Source organism: Tupaia chinensis, unplaced genomic scaffold, assembly GCF_000334495.1.
Source record: "Tupaia chinensis unplaced genomic scaffold, TupChi_1.0 Scaffold000061_1, whole genome shotgun sequence".
NCBI classification, from domain to species: domain Eukaryota; kingdom Metazoa; phylum Chordata; class Mammalia; order Scandentia; family Tupaiidae; genus Tupaia; species Tupaia belangeri.
This window is the reverse complement of record NW_006159519.1, coordinates 1,503,122-1,504,617: the sequence shown is the minus strand read 5'-3', so window position 1 is coordinate 1,504,617 and position 1,496 is coordinate 1,503,122. Positions and strand designations below refer to the sequence as shown.

The window sequence follows — 1,496 nt, the reverse complement described above, 5'->3', positions numbered from 1 at the left end:
CCCTTTCCCTCTCTCTCCCCTTTTACACCCCCCTCTCTTTTTTTTTTAACTAAAAAAATGGTATCTTAAGTAATTCTACTTTGACCCAAGGTGCTTTTAGCTTTGGGGACTGTATGAAGTGTTGATCACATGGGACTTTACTAAGAAATTGATGGTTCTTTTGTTTCCGTTCCATCTCTTAATCTTAGGCTAAGGTAAATAACGCCAGCCTGATTGGACTGGGTTATACGCAGACCCTCCGGCCAGGTAAGTAAAGGAATCATTAACGGGGGAGGGGTACAAAGTGATAGAAGAAGAATAAAAGTGGCCTACTTGTAATCACTGTAGGTTGTTTCAGACCTTTTTATAACATTTGGTTATTCACACACAAAGAAAAACAAGTACTTTTGCTTGGAAGATACTTATTTCTAAGTATAATTTGGTCACTCGGACCTTTGTAGTTGGTTAATCTCTCGTTATCCTGAACCCAGAACCCAAGTATAATTTGCCGTGCTCACGCTTCGCTCACTGCAGATCAGACACGTGTAGGTAACCCTGTGCGGAGTACGGCTGTGTGCTCCAGCTCAGAGATCCAGCCGGAGGCCGTGTCGTCTGCTCCAGCCATCATTCTAGAAATCTCAGATCTCACTGTGATGCTTGGTATAAGTAATGTGATGTTTTCTTCCTCCTAGGAGTCAAATTGACCCTGTCAGCTTTAATCGACGGAAAGAATTTCAATGCAGGTGGTCATAAGGTTGGGTTGGGATTTGAACTGGAAGCTTAATGTGGTTTTGAGTAAAGTGTCAAATTTATCCCTGGAAGTGAAGAGAAATGAACCCACTATGTTTTGGCCTTAAAATTCTTCTGTGAAATTTCAAAAGTGTGAACTTTTTATTCTTCCAAAGAATTGTAATCCTCCCCACGCCGACGTCTCTAGAGTGCAGTCCATCTAAGGGAGGCGTGAAGGCATGCCTGGAAGGTGCCGTGTTTGTGCCACATCTCAGTTCAGTTCTGCAGTGTTAATTTCGATGTGTTCCTCAGCGCCAGTGTAGTGTCATGTTGGGAAGTGACCCTGCCCTCCACATCACGATGTCCTGCATGTCCTCTGCCACTTTTCATGACCTTTTAGGATACTGGTCTGTGCTGTAGTGGAATCTTTGGTTTTGCATCACAGTAAAATAAAATAAACCCATCACATTTGGAACATAATTGCGCACCGACTTACTAGTGGTGGTTTTCTTACATCTGGGGCATCCACTGTCCTAAGTGGGATTCGCGTCTGCACCGGTGTGTCGGACAGACCATGCTGTCTGTCCCCTCTGCTTCGGTTCCCTCGCTCTTGTCATCCTCCGGGGTCAGGCTGAGGGACGAAGCAGCGAGTTTAGTTCCAAGAGAAGCCCGTCAGCCCGGAGCTGTGCAGTTGGGTGGGGTCTCGGAGCTGAGGCGTGAGTGGGCGAGGAGACGGGGTGGGGAGAAAAGTGGAAAGTGGGGAGGGGGGAGGTCGGGAGAAGGCGAGG

At 46.6% G+C, this 1,496-nt stretch overlaps 1 protein-coding gene across 2 annotated transcripts in view; it reads left to right on the top strand.

The window, feature by feature from the left end:
* Positions 1-1,188, top strand: part of VDAC3 (voltage dependent anion channel 3) — a 38,676-nt gene extending 37,488 nt beyond the window's left edge. For both annotated transcript variants that reach the window (XM_006141660.3, XM_027765433.1), the window contains 2 exons: positions 189-246; positions 672-1,188. In XM_006141660.3, coding sequence (XP_006141722.1) covers positions 189-246; positions 672-763 — 150 coding nt within the window. In that variant the 3' untranslated portion in view covers positions 764-1,188. The remainder of the gene's footprint in view (positions 1-188; positions 247-671) is intronic.
* The last annotated feature ends 308 nt before the right edge of the window (positions 1,189-1,496 follow it).